At 42.0% G+C, this 21,704-nt stretch overlaps 1 protein-coding gene across 1 annotated transcript in view; it reads left to right on the plus strand.

Moving 5' to 3' along the window:
- The window catches only part of FLT1 (fms related receptor tyrosine kinase 1), a 174,246-nt gene that overhangs the window by 70,010 nt on the left and 82,532 nt on the right, over nucleotides 1-21,704 (plus strand). The window contains exons 11-12 of the mRNA XM_035003626.1: nucleotides 12,060-12,174; nucleotides 21,181-21,289. Coding sequence (XP_034859517.1) covers nucleotides 12,060-12,174; nucleotides 21,181-21,289 — 224 coding nt within the window. The remainder of the gene's footprint in view (nucleotides 1-12,059; nucleotides 12,175-21,180; nucleotides 21,290-21,704) is intronic.

The raw sequence follows: 21,704 nt of genomic DNA on the forward strand, positions 1-21,704 counted from the left end.
TCCCATTAGGAAACTGAAGCTCAGAAAGTTATTTCTCAGGTGTCTTCAGATCATGGAATAAGAGAGGCTAAGTAGGTTGGCATTTCAGAAGGTTACTTTTCATTGGTGTCCCACAGGACTCCTCTAAGTGCACCCCCATGGGTTCCCAGAGGAAGGCGCAGAAATCCTTGAGGGGGACAGGTTTGGGGAGTCACCGGCCTAACCCACTGGGTTTACTCGTGTCACCAGTGATCCTTTGGAGTCCACCTGTTAAATTAGTTGCACCAAGGATGGGAGGGGAGAGGAGAGAGAGCAGCTGGGAGAATTCAACTCAGATGTCACAATTACTTTGGGAACTGAGGATGAGCTGCACTGGTTTGGGCCCCAGACCTGCAGGTGGGAATAGACCCTTTGAGGAGGTATCAACCCCAGTGGGATGAGCAGGTCTAAATAAGACCAACCTGAGAAGGGTAGCAAGTCATACAGTCAATTTGGCACTTTTACTGTGGTGGCACTGTTCCTCTCTCTGACTTTCTCACCTTGCAGGGGTATTTGATCTCTCGCAGGAAGTCCTGTTCCCTCCTTTGTTGTTCAGGATTATTTTTCTGGATCAGGATTCAGCAAGCACTCAGCCCTCAGGGGGCTCACAAAGCTGTGGATTTTTGCAGGAGGCACAGGAGAACAAAGGAGATGAAGAGTGGGGGGGGGCGGGGACAAAAGAAAATGAAGGAGAAAGTTTGAGTTTATAGTTGATGAGTAAATGCAACAAGGACATGGACGCCACCGCAGGCCTTGATTTAGTCACTTTGAAAGATGCTTCATTCACTTAGAATTAGGGAATCTTCGAGATTAAGAAGAGCTTGTTTTATAGAGGAGAAACTGGCTCAAAGATAAATAATTAATCCCTCACCTAGCAGCTAGTTAATGGCAAGCGGGACTAGACTCAAGTCTCTGATTACCTGTTTATTATTCCCGTTCATTCTTATTTCCACCACAACATTGCCTTGAGTCTCCGTGGGAGGTGCCTGTAATCTGGATGAATAAATGAACCATCATGGTTTCAGTGGATGGTAGGTGGGGACTCCTGCAGTTTAGAGGAAACTCTGTGGGGGAAATAAGATCTGAGTCCTAAAGATGATGGGTAGGTACTAGAATGGCAGATGGAAAGGAACATAGATGTGGCAGAGTAACATGGGGACAAGGATGGGTTGAAGAGTTGAAAAGGACATGCGTGAAGAGTAACTTGGCTGATGCCTCAGATTTGGGCTGAGAAAAATTAAAACCCAAAATTGGAAAGGTGGGTATGGACTCGATGTGGAATTTTCAAACAAGGGCTAAATTGTTGAGCCAGTCATTCATTGTACTTGAGCCAGCCTTCCTGGCTGATGCCTGGCTCTTCTGCCATCTACTGCCCGTAGGCCCACCCTGTCCCTCGCCCGTGCAGACTGATAGACTTCCACAGGCTCACTGCTGGCAGTCTTACTCCTGTAGCCCATCTTTGGCATGTGTCATGTGCCTTGTGTCCCTGAAACTCTGTCCTGCACGTCTGAAGATCAAAGCCTCAGAATCCAAGAACTTGGATTTTCACTTGAGTTTTTAAAAAAATGATCTGGAGTGGGGGGGGGGGGTACTTGGGTGGCTCAGTTGGTTAAGCATCTGCCTTCGGCTTGGGTCATGATCCCAGGATCCTGGGATGGAGCCCCAAGTCGGGCTCCATGCTCAGCAGGGAGTCTACTTCTCCCTCTCCTACTGCCCTTACCCCCTGCTCATGTGCGCGAGCTCTTTCTCTCTCTCTCTCAAATAGATAAATACAATCTTTAAAAATAAATAAGTAGATAAAAGAATTATCTAAGGGCATGTTATCCCATTTCCTGAGGCATTTAATGTTCCATATGCCTTGTCTTCGTCATTGAAAACTATGCTACCTTACTGAGAAATACTCTCGTGTGAAAAAGCCTTTGGCTATGTAAGGTGAGGATAACAAGAATGGGTATTTAGAGACTACTTAGAGCCAAACAGAAGATCACGTCCAGAAGAAGACCCTGTGGCCTAGGATTTCTATTTTTCTTTCTTTTATAGCTGAAAATTATTGAGCACTTATCTATAGGACATTAAGTGCTTAATGTGTGCTTTATATATATTGTCTCATTTAATTATTGCAGAACTTCTATGAGGCAGATCCTGGGATTATTACCATTACAGAAAGTTTAAGTTCCTTGTTAGGAAACCAGCCCTGGTTGTGACGTGTCAGAGTTTGGCCTCTTGAGCATCACCTACCAAGCACTTCATTTTCACTACTAGGATTGTCTCTGTAACAACTACTTCGACCTTAAGTTGAGTAATTTGGGGGCAAAGGCTCATATCCAGAAAGCAAATATGTTTTGAGAAATACGTTAATGACCATCAAAAAACAATTTTAAAAGATAGAATACAGAAAAATCTAGTCTAGAGTTTAAGGTCATGGGCTCTGGAGCCTGAATCCTGTCTCCACCACCTACTACGGTCTACCAGCATCTGGGTAGAATAAACTACCGTGTGCGTCCGAGTTTCCTGACCTACACAGTAGAGATAGATGAAAGCACTGACACCGTAGGCTGTTCAGGGGATTAGATGAGCTAATATATATGAAGTATTTAGCTCCATGGCTGGTGCACTGCAAGCGCTAAGTTTGTTTGCTGGAACCTGTCCAGTATTTTTAGACCACTCTAGGGCTGTCCCCTGCAAAGCAGCTTCCCTCTGAGGTGGCAACATGCACACGCTGGTATCCTGTGGAAGCTGACAATATTCTGACAAAATGATCCGTGCTGTTAGGTTAATGTTCTCCCAGAAACGTGCTTGCATCTTTATTTTTTTTTCCCAAAGATTTATTTATTTGTTTGAGAGGGAGAGAAAGAGAGAAGGGGGGAGGGGCAGAGGGCGAGGGAGAGAGAGTCCCAAGCATACTCCGCACTGAGCATGGAGCCCATCTTGGGGCTCGATCTCCAGACCCCGAGATCATGACCTGAGCTGAAACCAACAGTTGGACACTTAACCAACTGAGCCACCCAGCTGCCCCAGTGCTTGCATCTTTAGACAGGTCTTCTGAGTACGGTGATTTACTCCAAAGAAATTAAGATGGGACCAGAAAGCATAGAGTTTTCAGATTTTTTTAGGAAATTAGAGGAGCTATAATATCCTCAATCTGCTTGCATTTGAGAATTCTACCTCAGCTATTCAAATGTTCATTGACCCAAGTCTTGTCCAGTGATGGTAGCATATGGACTCTTGACATCTTACTTGCTTGCGCTCAATTATATTCTGACATTTTTCTGATATTTTGATACCTGAGCATGTATTTGACTTGTCTCTTCAATAAATGTATATGTTCCTTAGTAACAGAAGGAACTAAATCTTCTACTTCTCTCAGAGGACATGATTTTACTTCTTAAATGGAATATGTATGAATATATATTTTTTTATTTGAATAAAATGTGCTAATGATTATGATCCAATATTTTTGCCTACCCTTGAGGAAAAGAGAAGACCATTGCTGGTTGGTTTTCTATTTTCTGTTAGACCAGAAGATGCTTCTCCACACGTGAGCATCATTGCCTAAGTTGAAATTGTCCATGACTGTCAGTTGGTCAGATATGGATAATGCTGTGAGGAGTCCGTCCAGGTCCCAGTCAGACCCTCTGTCTCCATTAGTACTCCTCACCGTGAGTAGACAGGCGCTGATGGTGGTGACATGGTGCTTCGTTGAAGGGAGACATGGGAGGTCATTTGAGGGTCAGCAGTGCCCCTTTTTCAGCACGTTGGAGGTAAATGATGGATGGTGGGTTGACACCTGACACGGGGTTGAATCCACATCTAGTCAGGCCATTGTCAGGATTCACTCTTCTCATCAGATGGTTAACTGAGCAAGAGGTGGGTGTGCTCCTCTGCTGTTTACCCGGTGGCTGGGCTAGGCCCGGAGGTTATAATGGTGAACAAGACATAGTCCCTGCTCTTAAGTAGCTCTCTATCTAGCGAGATAATGAAAGGACAGCTTACATTATCAATCCATCTAGTGTGTGTTGGGCACTGTGCTAGGCACATTGCATAAATTAACTCGTTTAGTATCACCCTGATGTTTACCATCATTGACAGCAAAAGACTCTTCTGTAAATTATTTCCCTTCTGTTGGTCTTTTAACTCCTGTAATAAAACTAGTAAGACGTGGTAACATGGGGTTACTTCTTTCGAGTTGGCAGTGTTAAGAACACATTCATTTCCCAAAGGATTTGAGGCGGTTCACAAAGAGTACAATAAATAATTTAGCAACTCTGAATGAAAGGAGAAAATGCGGTAAGGCTAGTACAGAGATATGGCTCATATGCTTTTACTTTCTAGTTGTCGAGAGAGAGAAAGAGAAATGAAATAAATGTTGGCAAGATGAAGGGGCCCATCAGATAAAAACAAACCAAAAGATGTACAGCCTTTCAGGGAACTGAAATCCGAGAAAAATGATTTCTCCTGTCATAATCCTTGGGATGTGGTATACACAAACTCCTCAATCACATTTCCACTACAGTGAATGTCACAGGACTGGAAATCATCACATCCCTTAGTGTTGATCATCGGCCTAACACCAAAGCAGAATTTATTAAAAGTGAAATGATCCAGGGCGCTTGGGCAGCTCAGTGGGTTAAGCGTCCAACTCTTGATTTTGGCTCAGGTCATGATCTCAGGGTTGTGAGACTGAGCCTGGCAGTGCGCTCCGCACTTAGCACAGAGTCAGCTTGAGATTTCCTCTCCCTCTGCCCCTCCCCCTGCTTGCGTGCGCTCTCCCTCTCCCAAATAAATAAATCTTTAAAAAAAGTTCTATTTCAGAACTATTCAAAGGATTGAAAAGACTATGATTTTCTGTGACTATGATTCTCACAGTTGGGATTTTGCTGTCCAGGCTTTCAGAACTAGGAAGTTGTAAAACTATGATTTGAACTCAGGTCAGACTAGGTCTAGGTTCTGTGTTTCTAATGCTAAATTGTGATTGACCACCTCCTACCCCTGAAGGCTCTCTGGACATTTCAGCCTTGACAGCTATATAGTAAGTCATGTGCTTTCTTCCTTTCCATGAGAACAAAATGTAACCATAGCTTGAAATATTTAGAGCTAACACCTTAAGACTCCTTGAATGGGTTTAAGGATATTATTTGTAGCTCCTCTTGAGATTTCCCTGAAGAATTCTTATATGTCAAACCACCCTTCCTCAGCTGACCTATCTTTCACTTAGAAGAAAAAATGAATGAACAAAATAGGTGTTCTTGTGAAGACCCACATCTAGGTGTGGCCAAGTAAGTATCCACCCTTAGTCACCCCGGTAATAGGGTTGCAAGGATGCCTTGGCCCTTGGCTCAGATTCTGTGCAAGAGAGAGGGGCAGAGTCAGGGGTAGCTTGGAGCTCTTGGTGGGAGCAAGCAGGGAGAGAGGAGGCCTTGTTCTGAGTGTGAATGGACCGCGAGACCCTGGAGGACAGGAAGCAGCGCAGGCCAAGAGGCTCACGGAAAAGCTCTTATCGAAACAGAGGTGGCCCGGGTGCTGGATCACCTCCACCATTGTCCAAGGAGCTGACCCAGAGCCTTCAATCCCCGAAAAGCCTTCTCCACTCCCCCCTCTCCATTCAGACAAGAAGTAGTTTTCAGTATGGGCTCCAAGGCGTCACAAGGTCTGTCCGTGCGCGAGAGTCACTTGTCCAGGATCCCCTTGGTGTGACCCTGTGACCACCCCGAAGGCCCAGGCCCTTTTCCTGGAGCAGAAGGAGCAGGAACCATTCTGTCTAAACACTCCTTCCACCTCCACATCTTTTTCTGCCAGTGTCCCCTCCCCTATATTGTTTTGTTTGTTTTGAGAGAACGCTAGAGGAGGGGACTGGAGAGTGTTTGCAGATTATATTAATCTGAAGGCTCAGACCCACTGTCCCTAATGTGGGGTAGTACAGCCGCATAGCAGAGGAAAGTTTACCTCAGGCCCTTCTCCAGGACGGCGCGCCATAGTGGGGGACCAGCCCCGGCCGTGCCCTCTGGCACGCTGCCAGCTGGTCCTTTTTTTTTTTTTTTTCCTTTCTAGTTTTTTTTAAAGACATTTTACAGCCTCGACTTGCTCTTTATTACTGCTCTACCCCTTTGTTTTGTAACTTGAAATGATTCAATATTCTGTATAAACAGATTCTAATCAGAGTTAGCACGTGCAGTCAAATCCCATTAAACAGATAAGCAGAGTCCACACCAGAAGTCCTCAGATTTCATCATCCAAAAAAGAAAAAAAGGGAGAGGGAGGTTATTCTCTGCCTTGAGACTTTGTAGGGCTTTCTAGAGCCTCTTTTCCAGCTAAATGTGCTTTCATTCTAAATCGATATATACATTCATTCCTGGGCATGGCTCAGGCTCAGATAGGCAGCCACCGGGTATTGGGTGCTCGGCTCACCACGGCGCACCCCCACCCCCACCCCAGAGGTCCTCTTTAAAGTCTGCTGCCTGCTACAACTGTATAGGAATTCACAATAAAACAAGGCCGCTTCATCCCAGAACATGTGCAGGGATTGCGCAGACACAAGTAAGTTATAGGGAAAGACAAGGCCTGTGATAAAAGTTAGATTTGATATTTCGCTGCAAGATTTTTTTAAATGATAAATTTCATCAGCCAGTAGGAGCCTAAGAGTTCCTATAATTTTAGCATCAAGACATTTTGATGATCAAAACAAACCAGAATTTATGTCAAAAATGTAGTTATAAAATATGCCTCTGCCCTTTCCCCCTCCACCAAAGGACTGGGTGCTACTTCTCTTGAAAGCTAATTTTTCACTTTCTCTTGGTGTCTGACTTTGTACCAGTTTGATTCAGAGGACCACAGAGTTTTCCTCTAACCTGTGACTCTGAGCCAGATTCACCCTGTGAAGGATGGTGATAAAGGTTTGGGGAGGTTCCCGGGGAACAGAATTCATCCTGTGTGATGGGCTGAGTTCTGGCGTGGTGGGAAGGGTGGAGTATATCTGGGTTCTGATCCTAGGTCTGCTATTTTCTCTGTGAGTCTGAGCAAAGCATTTGGTTTTTCTGAGTCTTGGTTTCCTTCGTTGTAAAATGATTTTTGAAATGGGCATTATAATGCCTGCTTCACCGAAGGGGGACTGTGAGAACTGGTTGGACTGTGAGAATTAAATGTGTATAGCCTCCCCAACCCAGGCCTGACACATTAGTAGCAGCTCAGTAACAGCCAGTTTCCCTTCAGCCAACCAAGAGTCAGGATTTAGCAGAACAGAAATGTTGAAAGAAAGATCAGCTTAATATCATTTATTTATCAAGGGATGAAAGGCGAGCCAAAAAAAAAAAAAAAAATCTTTATCTTGAGATTCAGGCTATGGAGTAGACCGTCTAGAATTTGCTAGAAATCAATCAAGACATGAGAAGTCCTACTGGGTATCTCCAGGAGGCGTGGGTATCATAACAGGCACTAAACAGATGGTCAGTTTCTAGAAAGGCTCAGTGAAGTGTTGAACCGTTCTGAGAAGGCCACTTCAAAGAATACATAGATACTAACCATCAATGGCTAAAGCTCACCCAGCTGGATGCTTCCTTCTGATTCCACCAGATGCAACCATACACCCTCTAAAGAAAAGAAAGTGTGAGCTCTGCATTTGAGGTAGGGGGAGGGGACAGGAAGGCAGGAGGAATGAACAGAGTCTGAAAATCAGAATTGTTCAAAGCCAGCACTAAGAAAAAGCACAGGTGAACACCAAAGGGTACCTTTGGGTGCACTCTGCCTGGCATTTCCTGTAAAGGCGATCCAAAGGATTTATGAAGGTGAGTGGGAACTGGGTTCAGGGACTGGGACGACAAAGGGAGCCCTAATTTAAACTGTAATTCTGCAGTGTGCACACTTTGAGCGCTTAATACATTTTGGTGTGTGGTAAGAGTTGTTTGCTATATTTTGGAAGGAAGCTTTATTGCAGAAAGGTCTTAAAAAAAAAAAAAAGGGTGCCTAGGTGGCTCAGTTGGTTAAGCGACTGCCTTCGGCTCAGGTCATGATCCTGGAGTCCCGGGATCGAGTCCCACATCGGGCTCCCTGCTCGGCGGGGAGTCTGCTTCTCCCTCTGACCCTCCCCCCTCTCATGTGCTTTCTCTCATTCTCTCTCTCTCAAATAAATAAATAAAATCTTTAAAACAAACAAACAAAAAAAAAAAAACAAAAACAAAACATTAAATCCCCACTGCAGTAATAGAATTGGGGTAGTGAATGTTGGAGAAGCCTTTTCTTCCTACATACAAAGAAGCACTGAAGTATAATAATCTCTCGGTATGTGAGGATACGACATGGATGTTATGTTGCATGTGGGGTAAGGGTTAAGTGCGCAGATTCTGGAATGAGCTAGCACTGATAACAAATTCTGCCTCTGCCATTTATTAGCTGTTTAACCTTGGGTAATTTACTTAACCTCTCTAATCTTCAATTTCCCCATCCCTTAAAGGGGGGATGATAGAAACTACTTTTTAGGTTGTTGTGTGGATTAATGAGATAGAGTATATGAATCACATAGCACGGTGCTTAGCATGTAGAAAATACCCTTATTATAATAGAGTATAATATTGCATGGTGTAGATTACAATTATTCTAGCCCATGGCTGGTTAGCTTGCCTGTTAGGACTGGCAGTTGAGATTGTGGGTTTGACCCCAGTGTTGGCTTTGCCTTTGTCTGTGGCCCCAGACTGCCTTCATCTGTCTTTGGTCACAGAGGAGACAAATATTTACAACTGTGAAGGGACTAGGGCAAATCCATCACGACTACAGGAAAAATCAACCCAAAGCTTGCAGGTCTGTAATGTCACCTACATCAACGGAGGGTGGTGTTTTCCCATTAGGTGTGGAAAGCCGCCGCCTGGTTACTTAGACCAGGTGGGAGAGCCCCACAGACGGCTCCTACCTGGAATTAGACAGACTGACATGTCACACGTAAGGTCTCAGCTCCATGTGTTGGATATATACTTGGCTGTTTTGTTTTAACTTATTTATTATCAATCTCTAGTCCCAAACTAATTTGTTTCAACTCCGCAATTGATGAGATGACATGGAGTACACCCTTACCCCGGAAATTTTTTGCGTCTCAATGGTTATAAATACCTCGGTGCTATTGTATTTGTCGTGCTGTATGCAAATGGAGGTAGGAGTCCGAAAGCTCATTAGGCGAGGGACAGAGGCTTGGGGCTTGGAGAGGACCGTGTGGAGCTGAAGCTGATAACAGTGGCCTTGTCCAGAATAGTGCCTGGGAGCTTTCTTATCTCCCTTTGGCAGGAGGTGCTGTGGGCTTCCTGTGCGAAATCAGGAGTGAACGCTGCTTTCCTCTTGTTGTTCGGCTTCCTCCCCCCTCAAGACGGTTCCCAGCACAGTGATTATCTTTGCATCTTCAAACATTGCACAATCTACTTCCTTAAGAGCTTGATGTATTCTTAAGGCTTAGGCAAATTCCCCTCCCCCTAAATCTCTTTTCAAGTGCTGTTATATAGTCAGGCTCCTAAATGACATTCTATTTTTATGGTTCCAATTACAAAGAGGGAAAAAGAAAAAAACAAAAACAAAAAACCAGTCCCCAAATTAGAAAATGGCCACAAAATCTGTCCTTTGCACTGGGAGGACCTTGCCGTGAGTCTAGCCTATAGTTTCCATAGGGCTTGTGCTGCCAGCAGCCGCCTCTGGGGGCAGGGGTAAGGGTCAGAGGTTGACAGCCCCGCGTGAACTTGGGCAGCAGACTGCACTTCCCTTGGGAAATGCCTAGACTCGCTGTACTCGAACATATTTCTTTGCCTTTCCTGAAGATCAAGAGTATGCAATTAAGATCTCTGTCTGAGGCATCCGTTTATCTTTTTCACTTCTTTGGGGAGAAAAGAATGAAATTAAAAGCTTCTTTTCCAGATACAAGAGAATATCAGCTGTTTGACGGCACAATGCCAAGTACACACGCACGTGTCCAATACAGGTGTGCACGTGTGTAATAAACCCCATCTACATGTAAGGCATACGTGCGTTGGCTGTACTCATATGTGTCCTGAGCGTGTGTGAAGGACCTGAGGTCAAAAGGCGGTTCAGGGCATGGCTGTAACAGTGCAGAGAACAGACAACGAAAAATTGCAGAATGACAGGATTTCAAAACTATAGCATTACAGGGTTTCAAGTAAAGGAGAAAGTATATAATTTCTCTTGGGTTCATTTTCCTCTACTAATCAGTAACAGTTAAAACATTCACTTATTTTACCCGATGACTATAAAGAATATCTAGTAGAAATTGCATAAATTCCTTAAGGAATGGCCTGTCCTTATTATTCTTTCTTATTTAAAATCTTATCATCTAACTGTAAAAGAGAGACATTTTGCCAACATTTGGGGAAATCTGGTATATGGAGTGGGTACAGTTAGGTGTAATAATGGCCTTGTTGTTATCTTAGAAAATGTGCATTCTTTTAGGAATATGCACTGAAGTATGTAGGGCTGAAATGACACCTGAGATTTGCTTTAAAATACTTCACAAAAGAGAAAGATGGAAAGAAATAAGGATAGACAAAACAACTGTGGCAAAATCTGGATCACTGTTAAATCTGGGTGATGGGCATTACACTAGGGCTGTGATTACCAAGATGTTTGAAAATAATGAACAATGAAAACAAATGAAAGCTCTTGCTAGAAACAGCGTATCAATCCCCCATGCCTGTGTGTATATTAACAGGTGTTCATAGCATGCCAATGACACGCTCGGCCCTTGCTGTGATGTGAGGACAGAGTGTACAGTAGATGTGGTCCCCTGGAGCTGCTGGTCCAGTGGGGCCACTTAGAACATGGGGAAAGCTCTGGGGGCAGACATGACAGGGCAGGAGAGGACACCACCCAGGAAGACTCAGTGGTTTAACAGTCTGGAGTCCCTTCTAGCTCAAGGACCATCGAGGGATAATCACAGGACATTTTCCTGGTCTTCACAATCCCATCTATCCTACCTTCTTCCTCAGCTTATTTTATTCTCTCCCTGTCATCTGATGTAAATGATGGCCGCCTTGGCTACCTAAGATCAACCACTCATTCTCTCTGGAAATTGGGCTGTGAAATTCCTCCTGGCTTGAAAATCCCCATAATCTGCCCATGACAAGTACAAATTAGAGCCCTGTAGGTTCTCTGCTCACCACAAATTCTAGGTAGGGAATGGACTATGAATGGCCTTGACTGTTGGACAAGGAAGCTGGGCTTTCTTCAGTATAGTCATTGGAGCTTTGGAAGCAAAAAGGATTCCACTAAAAACCAGAACATTCAGGAGTCTGGGAGCAGTTTTGTGAGTGTTGAGATTAATAACTATTTCCACCAAAATCTGAGTAATAAGCCATATGAAAATAGAAGCTTGCTGATAAGAACGTGTATTGGAGAGAACATGCTAACTTCTCTCTTTAAAATGGTACTCTACTAGCTAGTTTCATATAATAAGAGATCTCATGGACTTTTAGAAACAGAAGAGATCATTTTATAATTAAACACTTTGAGGTCTGAGCAGTTAAAGAGCTTCTCATGATACTCCAAAACTTGGAAAGAAATAGAATTTAATAACTGCTTCATGCTGTGTGTTTCCATATACACTTAATAGCCCTGGAAAAAATTAGCTGTATAATGGAATATTCTGATTAAAACCAACCTTTTATAGATGTGAAATGCTATTATTTCCTTGAGGTTTCCATTCATTAACATAGCTTCTTTTTTTCCCCCTGTGTTTGCATGTTTCCTCCACTAGGAACTGATTAAAATCTAGATATTAAATTTCCTAATTTTTGCATTTTTACTTAGTATTTAATATTTAGAACAGGAAGGATGTATGGAGATATACTGGTGTGGGTTGCTTTCAGAGCAAGCAAAATATATTTTCTATTTTTAAGTTGTGGGGATGAATATGGGGGGGAAAATCTAAGGAAAAGAGGAAAATGTGTTTTGTTATCTTTGTTATCTCAGGACTTAACCAGTGATTTTTATTTCACCTGTCACCATGGGCTGGACCATGCTACAAAGCAATATAGTGATGACTTGCTTTTTTTAAAAAATAGGTATGACTTTTGCTCCAATAATGAAGAGTCCCTAATCCTGGATCCCGACAGCAACATAGGAAACAGGATTGAGAGCATCACTCAGCGCACGGCAATAATAGAAGGAAAGAATAAGGTATTGTCTGCAAAAATAAGCACTGGCATATTTATTTTATTTTATTTTCAAGATTTTATTTATTTGAGAGTGAGCGAGAGCACAAGTAGGGGGAGGGGCAAAGAGAGAAGGAGAGAGAGAGAAGCAGACTTGATCCCAGGACCCCAAGACCATGACCTGAGCCAAAGTCAGATGCTTAGCCAACTGAGCCACCCAGGTGACCCTGGGATATTTATTTTAAAGACACACACTTGGCTTCCAGTTCTGGGTTTACTAGAACCAGAAGTAATTCAAATGCTCACAACAAAAGTTCAGAGAGAAGACAAGATCAGAGATATGTCTTCGTGGAGAGATACCCTGAGACTGCTTAAACTCTGTTCTCCGGTGGCCCACCAGTTCCAAAGGCATGAGTACTAGATCCTAATGCAAGAGGCGGAACGGCCTCTCACATACCAACGGCTTTCAACCCTGGCTGAATATCAGAATACTCCACCAATTATTCTTACATTTGAATCTCTGGAGTAGAGCCTGGGGTTCATAAAAGTTCCCTGGGAGATTCTAGCACATACCTAGGACTGAGTATCTCTGACATACATAAAATAGGTAGTCAATAAGCAAAAGCTAGTACAAGACTTAGGTCTAAAATGGAATATTGCCATCTCACAAAATAGATTGTTTTCCCTCTGTCTTCACAAAGGCAAAGCCTAAGTCAGGGTATGCAAACACATTAGAGTATATCAGGACTCCCTGACCTAAGAAATACAAATCAGAAGCACAAGGAGCTATTGCCTGACACCTGTTAGAATGGCCATTATCAAAAAGACAAGAAATAATGAGTATGGGTGAGGATGTGGAGAAAAGGGAATCTTTGTGCACTATTGGTGGGTTGTAAATTTATACAGCTATTATGAAAAACATGGAGGTTTTTGGAGGTTTCACAAAAAACTAAAAATAGAACCACCCTATAATCTAGCAATTCCACTTCTGGGTGGAAAACAAAGAAAGAAAAAAACAAAAACACTCAAAAATATCTGCACCCTCCTGTTCATAGCAGTACTATTTATAATAACCAAGATATGGAAGCAACTTGAGTGCCCATGGAATGAATGAATGAATGAAGAATGTATGGTATGCATATACACAATGGAATATGACTCAGCCACAAGAAAGAATGAAATCTTGCCATTTGTGACATGGATGGACTTTGAGGGCACTAAGCTAAGAGTAAGAAGTCAGGCAAAGAAAAGACAAATACCGTATGATCTCATTTATATGTGGAATCTAAAAGAAACCAAACCCCAAGCTTATAGATTACAGAGCACAGAATGGTGGTTGCCAGAGGCAGGGGTAAGGGTTGTGAAGAATAAGTGAAGGGGGTCAAAAGGCATGAAGTTGCAGTTATAACTAAGTCCTGGGGATTATTGTACAACATGGTGAATATAGTTAATCATACTGAATTGCATATTTGAAAGTTTGCTAAGAGAATGGATCTTAGTACTTCTCATCACAAGACAAAAAATTTGCTTAACTATGTATGATGACAGATGTTAAGTGTACTTACGGTGATCGTGTTGCAATATATACAAATACTGAATCATTTATGCTTTCTTACATTTGAAACTAATACAGTGTTATGTATCAATTATACCTCAATTAAAAAAAAAAAAAAAAGACTTCTAACCAAAAAAAACCACACAGTTCCCTGACCTAATGAGCATCGAGCACACATCTTTGCTGGTACGCTTTTTGGTATTAAAAAATTTTTATTGAGGTGTGATTGACACACAAAAAGCTGTACAAATTTAATGTGTACAGTTTAATGAGGACTTTGGAGATAAATATACACCCACGAAACCATCAATACAGTCAAAGCTACAAACTTATCCATCGCCTCCAAAAGTTTCCTCCCACTGAATGTAGGACCGTGTGAATGAATCAATGAATTAATGATAACACATAGCAAATGTATACAACGCAGCATTGTTCAGTGCAAGTAACTACGCTGAACAGTGGATCTCTAGGACTTACTCATCTAGCATCACTGAAACTTTGTACCCTTTGACCAATTTTGGAAGATTCAACTTCTCTAAAAGAGATGCCAAGAACAGCAAAGGCTCTTGAGATTGTACCCGATTTTCAGGCTAACAGGTAGGCCTGTCCCAGTTTTATGTTTTGTGGTTGAAGACCTGCTACTTGCGGGTCAGATACAAGGACTTTATTACTCACAGCAAATCTCGCGGGCTTCTTGTTAGCACTGGTCCTCTTGCCCCCTAGTGCCTGGGTAGAAACTGTGCAGGCAGTGGATTGGCAGAGCAGCTGAGGGACCCTGAACTTTGGGAACCCGTATTTTTTAGAGTGGGTGGCCTTTGCTGTCCCCTCCTGCATACCATTCCTTCGCCGTTCCCCTGGGCTCCGCTGAACCTCAGCAATAGCAGATACCTTATGAACTGGGCACATCTCATGGACCTCGGACTTTTCTTTGGTTGAATTCAGGAAAAATACACTTTAAAATCGGCTCTTACCAGGCCCAGGGGTAGTGATGCTTTAAAAGTAAAAAGCTCCCAACCCCTTGCCAAAATGTCTATTTATACATGCATATCTTGACTCAGAGTGGCTTGTTAGTATGGGTCTGTCTGCTTGAGTGTGGTTATGCGTGTGTTATCTGTGTATTCAGCTGTATTTTTTGCGTTTGAAGGCAACAAAGTAGATAGCATCATTCCCCCCACTCCCCATGTAGGATTGAATAGTGACGACAAATAACATCTGATTTCCGCGTTCTGTAAAACTTTTTGACATACGCTCGTATCAACAACATTCTGGCCAGCCGGAGTGGTTATCTACTTTTTAAAGATAAAAACAGGGGTGGTGAGATGAACTCAAAGCCACACAGCTTAAATGTGGCAGACGAGGAACTCAAAGCAAAGTCTTCCTAGTCCAAAAGCCACAGCTCTTCCAACGGGGTACAGAAATTAAAATGGTGATGACTTCCATGAAAATATGAACAATCACTTGTCAAGGATTTAAGAAAAGTTTTTCTGACTACAGTCGTGGTTTACAATTCTTTTTTTTTTTTAAGATTTTATTTATTTATTTGACAGAGAGAGACACAGCGAGAGAGGGAACACAAGCAGGGGGAGTGGGAGAGGGAGAAGCAGGCTTCCCACAGAGCAGGGAGCCCAATGCAGGGCTCGATCCCAGGACCCTGGGACCATGACCTGAGCCGAAGGCAGACACTTAATGACTGAGCCACCCAGGTGCCCGTGGTTTACAATTCTTTTTCTCTAATACAAATGAACAGTAGTTTGAAACGTCCCATGATGGATAACCATGGATGAGAGCAGTTCAATGAAATCCTTAGAAAAGAGGAAATTCTATGAACTTGAAAGTTTAATTTGGGTGACAGTACGTCTTTTCAAAGAAAGGAAATGCCTCACAGTAGAAGGCAAGTTAGTTGTCACAGAATATACTAGAAAACTTCAAGATGCCACTGAATGTGTTAATTCATTTTGCCTTCTCCTGATCATATCAGGGAGATGGACTGTTAACTGCTGGATATTAAAAAAAACATTTATGAGCCTAATTCCAATGGTAAGTTTTAATTCTATTCTGGCATCCTAGCCACAAAAAATACGATAGAAAAGAAAGTGGAAAATGAAAAAGCCAGGTGAGGTTTCGGATTAGCCTGAACCTATTATATTCGGATTATATAAAGTAGCAACCTGACTCCATACAGAATTACCTGGAAAGCACAGAGGGAGTGAAGTCACAAAACCCGAGTGAGATAAGGAACTTCCTTGATGTTTTTCTACACGGCTTGAAACAAGTTTATTGTCTTGTAATTTTGTAGTTATGCAGGTTTTAAATATAGATCTCCAGACACAGTGGGCATGTATGTTGACCAGCCTGCAGCCAGGAGCCCTGGGGTCAAGCTCTGCGACTTCCTATCTTGTATAACCACACGCAGATCCGTCCCTCTGTCTGAACCTGCTCCCTCCTCCAAAAGATGGAGCTAATAATACTTGTCCTCCCTCATTTGCCCGTTCTTATAAACATGATTGTCATGTATGCCCTAATGCAGTTCCCAAGTTGATTGTGATCGTATACAATGAAGACTGTTTGTTCAATAATTGTCTGCATTGAAAAACTTTTAATACTTTTAACAAAGTTGTTATCTATGTATATCATGTATCTGTGGCATATCCTCTTAGAAGCTGTAACAGTAATAGATTCTCATTCTTCATTTCAAGGCCTAAATTTAGAAGCATTTACTACTTTTACAATTTGGGCATCTATTAGTTTATCTCTGTGTATGTAGGAAAAAAATTTATGATGATGACCGATGGGAGTTTTGCTATTTCAGAATTATTTGCGCTGGCCTTTCCTTTACAATTAAAACTGCTTTTCTTTTCTGTCCATTTTTAGGAAGTATATTAAAGTCCCAGCTTAGACTCTAATGACCGTTTTAACTACAGTCACATAGCCCACACAGTGACACCCCCCACAGATCAGGGGAATAGAGGTCCCACTGGAGCCCCCGTTAGATTCTAGGGATTTCCTTTTTTTTTTCTTTGTTTTTTGTTTGTTTGTTTGTTTAACTCAGAAGGGTGCAGAGAACAATAAAATTTAGTTTCCTCATTGGCAAGTTTTGGCCTAGATCTGTGAAAAATGAGTCATCAATTGGAGTTGCTAATAGCAAATGCGGAGTTTTAGTATTCTTTAATGGAGTTGCCAGACTCTTGGGTTTGTAGCTACGGAGTAGGAAGTAGAGGGAACCCGGTGTTAGAAAAAACACTCAGGAAATACATATTACAGCATTCATTCTGTGAGGCTGGAGAATTGTGACAATTTTAATGTTTTAGCAGTGTTTCCATTGAAACCGTTTGGAGGTTACCTTGAGGAGGGTTACCATTACAAGACTGATCCATGACAGTGACCTTAAAACTAATGACAGAATTACAGTTTGTGTCTCATTTCCCACACTCCTCAAGTTTTTCGAATTCTCACGTTCTGTTTTCCCATCACTTGGCTCAAATGTGCCACCTGAGGTTAATTTTAGATTCTTCCATGACCTTTATATATCTACTTTTATGTCTCCCTGACACACTTGAAAGGAAACGATATTAGAAACATCCCGAGATTAAGATCACGGGTCCATATTTAGACCTTTTAAAACTAGTTCTGGAAATTAGGCTGAATTACACATCATCCCATCAAAATATTCTCACCCATGAGGTTGCAACCTCATTGTGGTAGGGAATTACTAATGTGTAGGGAAAGGGAAGGAAGGGGTATGAATAACTTCCCAACTTACAGTACCTGATGACAGATTTCATCAGCATTCTTGGGTCATACAAAAGAACCCAGAAAATGACTTTAAGGCTCTATTTCTAATATCTAAATCCTTGAGGTCCTGGCAGGGCAAGTCAAGGCACCCCCAAAGTGTATGTTCAGAGCAAAAAACAATTATGGCAAATGAAAACTATAGAATGAAGACAAGCAGACATCCTTGAGAATTTCTTTTGGTGCACCTTCTAAATGATAATTTCAAACACATGTAACTACTCAAATTCTTGGCACTTCCTCTTTTAAAGTATTAAGTTAATATTTGGTGTTCCCACTGTTAGGCTATTTTCATCTTTTCCCCCTTTGAAACAATAGTATTTGGTTACGAGCACTGGGGAATGGATTTGTCCCTTTTACTCAGAAGACCTCTGCGTTTAGACTTGCTGTCCTAAGGGAAGTTGTCTCTTGTGCAGAAAAACCACACTCACCCACAACTCACAGTTGAGCTCCTTTTTCTGACCCTATAATGTTTATACTTCAATTATCAAATAAATATCTTTTGTTTGTCATGAAAACATGTTTTAGTTTCTAAGTTAAAAAATATATTCTCTGGAAAAAAGTGCTCTAGAAATCAGATAATTTTTAATAAAGTTGATCATAGGATATTAATTTCATCTTATTTTTACATTTCCTTCTTTAACTATAACTTTTTCATTCATCGGTCATATTCTCAAACCTTGTAACAATGTATCAGTTGAAAAATAGCTTGCAGCTTATGTGAAATAATAAGAGAGAAACTAGTATTTCTGTACATAGTAGCATTTTAGCTTATGTGACCCATCTCTGCCAATTTAAGGATGTATTCTTAAGGAAGAACTCAATTCAAAGACTAGATGGAACTCTACCAATAGATCTGTGCCATTCAATCTAAAGAGTTTTAAGGCAAGAAGCAGTTTCATGTAGAGATCATGGGTAATATACCTACCTCACAGGGCTATAGGGAGGAGGAAATTAAAGTCCCAGCTTAGAGTATAATGAGCCTTTTACCTACAGTCGCATAGTTAGCCTGCCCAGCAACAGGCTAGATATCGCCTCACGTGCCATCTGGCACACAGCAAGGGCTACATAAAGGCACCCAGAAACAAATAATGTAAACTCCCATCGATGTCATTTTCTCGTCCAATTTTAATAGCAACTTGGGAGAGGTGAGTTCTGGAGCAGGCTTGCCAAGGCTTGCCTTGGTTTGGGAAGGGGTCATTCAAGCAAAATAAGAGATTCAAATATTTGTATCTCCATGGCGCATCCTTTGGCCTGGATTCCTTTCAGTTTTAGGTGTCTCAGTTTCATTCTCTGATTATACAAAAGTTCTGAGCTCTCCCGACAGTTTATTGGAATCATCCCCCGATTGCCTGCACAAATCTTAACTGTGGCAAATGTGCCACATCTGAATTTCCTTCCCCTTGCCACAGAGCCCAGTTCTGGTGCTCCCTTGCTTTGAGTCCAGTGAAATCAAAATAGTTTTAATAGAAACACAGACGCAACTTTCAGATTCAGGCAGTAGCTGTCCCTCATATCAAACATCCTCAGGACAAACAGAAATGAGTTTCTCACTTATTTACTGAGCAGCAAATCAAAGAATGTAGATAAGACACTGCTGAGGCCCCTGAGGATAAACATTTGAGAGCTGACGTCATAAGAAAACCTGTGCTTGAGCTGGGGGGGGGGGGGGGGCTCTATTGGTGTCCCCTGGGTCTGAACTTGTTGCATACCGCTTCCAAGCATCTGAGCCCAAGTTTGCAGAGACCAAATAAAGAAGTCAGTGTCTGACTTGATGGTCTGAATTGTTCCAGCGGTCACGAGCTAACACTTCCTTTCACACTGCTACCTACAAGCTTCACTTCTAATTACTGCCATTTTCTTCCATGGCTCTTAAGTGGTGGGTGCAGTAATTAAAAGAAATATCCTGGCTAGAATTTCCTTGTATTTCCCACCTCTTCTAAAGATTATTAATTCGCATAGGGAAAGAGACACGTGAGTTCTTTTCATGATCTCCTCTACTGGCCATTTGCCTCCATGGGAGTGTTTCTCTGCAAAAGAGAGAATAATACGTATTTGATCTTCAAGCAGGGAAATTATCTGTCACCTTAAAGCAATCCTCCAAGGACTATTCAAGGTTAAGAATAGGGGTTGTGTCACATTCATCTCTGTTTCCCCTACAACATCTGCACCATACCTTGATAAACGCTCAATAAATGTCTGCTAAGTTGAATGAAAATTGCCACATATTGCAGACACTTTCATTTCCAGTAATTTCAATAATTCACAGAGGATATATGAGGAGATGTAATTAAACAGATCCAAGAAACAGAAGAGGAGACATCATGTAATATACACTATACTATAGTGAAAATTACAGAGAATCTGGAGCAATAAGCTTGCTGGCTGAAAAAACGAGGAGTGTATTTTTCAGTGTTCTTGATCTGTAGATTAAAGACAAATAATTTATTGGCTGGGATATGAGAACATAAGTAAAGTGCTTAATTAGACCATTACTTAGCAACTCAGAAGAATGCTGGGACCCTTTATAGAATCGGGGTTCATCATCTTAGAAAGCCGACTGTCACATTTCTACCTATATATTACATTAGCCTGTAAGTCACTTGACCTAATTCTACTTCAGCTAGGACACTCCATTCTGTCTGGAAGCATCAGCAAGCCTCTCTAATTTCAAAGCCAATGACCAGTCATTTGTGTTCTAGGAGATAAGCCGCAACAATTTATAAGTAACTGGATACACTCAAAAAAAAAAAAAAAAAAATACTAGAAACTTAACTTCCTTTTTCATTTGTTCCATAGAAAGGATGCATTACAATTTTGCAAGGCTGGGTTAGATTTTAAAACTCTCAACAACTGGTTCCATTTTACTAATTTTTATCTTTAAAAGAAGACAGCAGAGTCTTTATGCTGTACAAATTTGTGTTTCATTACTCTGTGAGACATCACAGTTTAGAAAGCGCTTTCCACCTCACACAAATGTGACCACTAGTGTTTCTTCAAGGGTTCATGTGTCAAATAGCAGCACGAAAATTCCGTGAAACGATATTGTATTCACAGTTTATGTCTTCGTTTTCTAGATTGTGGGTTGGCAGACTGAGAAATTAAGTCATTTATAAACACACAGGACAGCCTTAGAGAGCTTTCCAAAGCTTCTGCACCTTGGGGGCTGCAGAGCTCCATTCTTTGAGTACATAAAAGAAATGGTTTGGCCAACCTTTCTCTTCTGTCCTTGCTCACTTAACACGCCCATTACAGAAGCAAACAGCAAAGAAACCTCCTGTTACCAAATGGCATCCATAGTCTCAGGTCATCCAAACAAAAGGGAAGGTCTCAGCCTCACCTGTTCCTCTCATTGACGTGGAACTGACCACCTCATAGAGTAGGACGTGCAGTCCCGCATCTCAGCTTCAGGTCTGTAATTGTTACGCCAGCAGCACGAGATAAATAAGCCTGAAACCCTCATACGAGTCGGATGTCATAGCCCCCGGTCTCCTGAGGACCTGCTTTCCTGTTATTTTTCCATTCTTGCTGGGGCTCCGCAAAGGGAGAGCCTTCTGGTAACCGCCGTGTGCGTAGTACTAGCCTTGTCGAATGAATGGAATAGCTGAATCACTTCAACCTTTAGAAGAATCTTAGGGATGTTCAAATAGCTCTTTGCTCTAGCTAAAGCTTCCTTTTCTTTTACAGACGGCTAGCACCTTGGTTGTGGCTGACTCTAGAATTTCTGGAATCTACAGTTGCATGGCTTCTAATAAAGTAGGATCTGTGGAAAGAAACATAAGCTTTTATATTACAGGTAAGCCGTATATCCTATACTCACAAAGATAGCCTGGTGACCTCGCTGTCCTTTCAATTCTGTTTGTTCTTAGTGCACTTTTGGCTTGAGGGATTTTTATTTTTATTTTATTTTATTTTTTTAAGATTTTATTTATTTATTTGAGAGAGAGAGAGAGCACGAGAGGGAAGAGGGCAGAGGGAGAAGCAGACCCCCTGCTGAGCAGGGAGCCCGACATGGGACTCGATCCCGGGACTCCAGGATCATGACCCGAGCCGAAGGCAGTCGCTTAACCAACTGAGCCACCCAGGCGCCCGGGATTTTTATTTTTAAAAACTTCCATAGAATTGTTAAACTTTGAGCACCTTCATCCTTGCTCTCAGGAATAGGATTCTGCAACATCACTGGATCTCTGAACAAGTTCTTTCTCTGAGTT

Source organism: Mirounga leonina, unplaced genomic scaffold (assembly GCF_011800145.1).
Source record: "Mirounga leonina isolate KUSES-001 unplaced genomic scaffold, KU_Mleo_1.0 Mir_127, whole genome shotgun sequence".
Classification (NCBI taxonomy): Eukaryota; Metazoa; Chordata; class Mammalia; order Carnivora; family Phocidae; genus Mirounga; species Mirounga leonina.